Here is a 253-nt window from a genome sequence, read left to right as displayed (position 1 = left end):
ATGATCAGTCACTGATATGTATGTGTGTGTGTGCGTGTGTGTGTGTATGTATGTAAATGAGAGTGTGTGTTAATGCTGTTGTGTTTTTCTGCTCATAGCATGGACCCATTCATATGACTAATTTAGGTGCAGGCATCTCTGTGGGCAGCTCTGAGGCATCAGGACCCCCATCTGCTGCTTCCTCAGGGCCTGTGAGAGAGAGAGACAGGTTAGACACACACAGACACACACACAACAGTGTCTGATCATCTCT

At 46.6% G+C, this 253-nt stretch overlaps 1 protein-coding gene across 1 annotated transcript in view; it reads left to right on the top strand.

Moving 5' to 3' along the window:
• Positions 1-253, top strand: part of LOC107739846 (UPF0469 protein KIAA0907 homolog) — an 18,761-nt gene that overhangs the window by 11,087 nt on the left and 7,421 nt on the right. Inside the window, exon 11 of the mRNA XM_016552058.1 lies at positions 99-208. Within this exon, the coding sequence (XP_016407544.1) occupies positions 99-208 (110 nt within the window). The remainder of the gene's footprint in view (positions 1-98; positions 209-253) is intronic.

Source organism: Sinocyclocheilus rhinocerous, unplaced genomic scaffold (genome assembly GCF_001515625.1).
Source record: "Sinocyclocheilus rhinocerous isolate Xijiao unplaced genomic scaffold, SAMN03320098_v1.1 scaffold645, whole genome shotgun sequence".
NCBI lineage: Eukaryota > Metazoa > Chordata > Actinopteri > Cypriniformes > Cyprinidae > Sinocyclocheilus > Sinocyclocheilus rhinocerous.
Note: the sequence above shows the minus strand (reverse complement) of the source record. Positions and strands in the feature narration are given on the sequence as shown.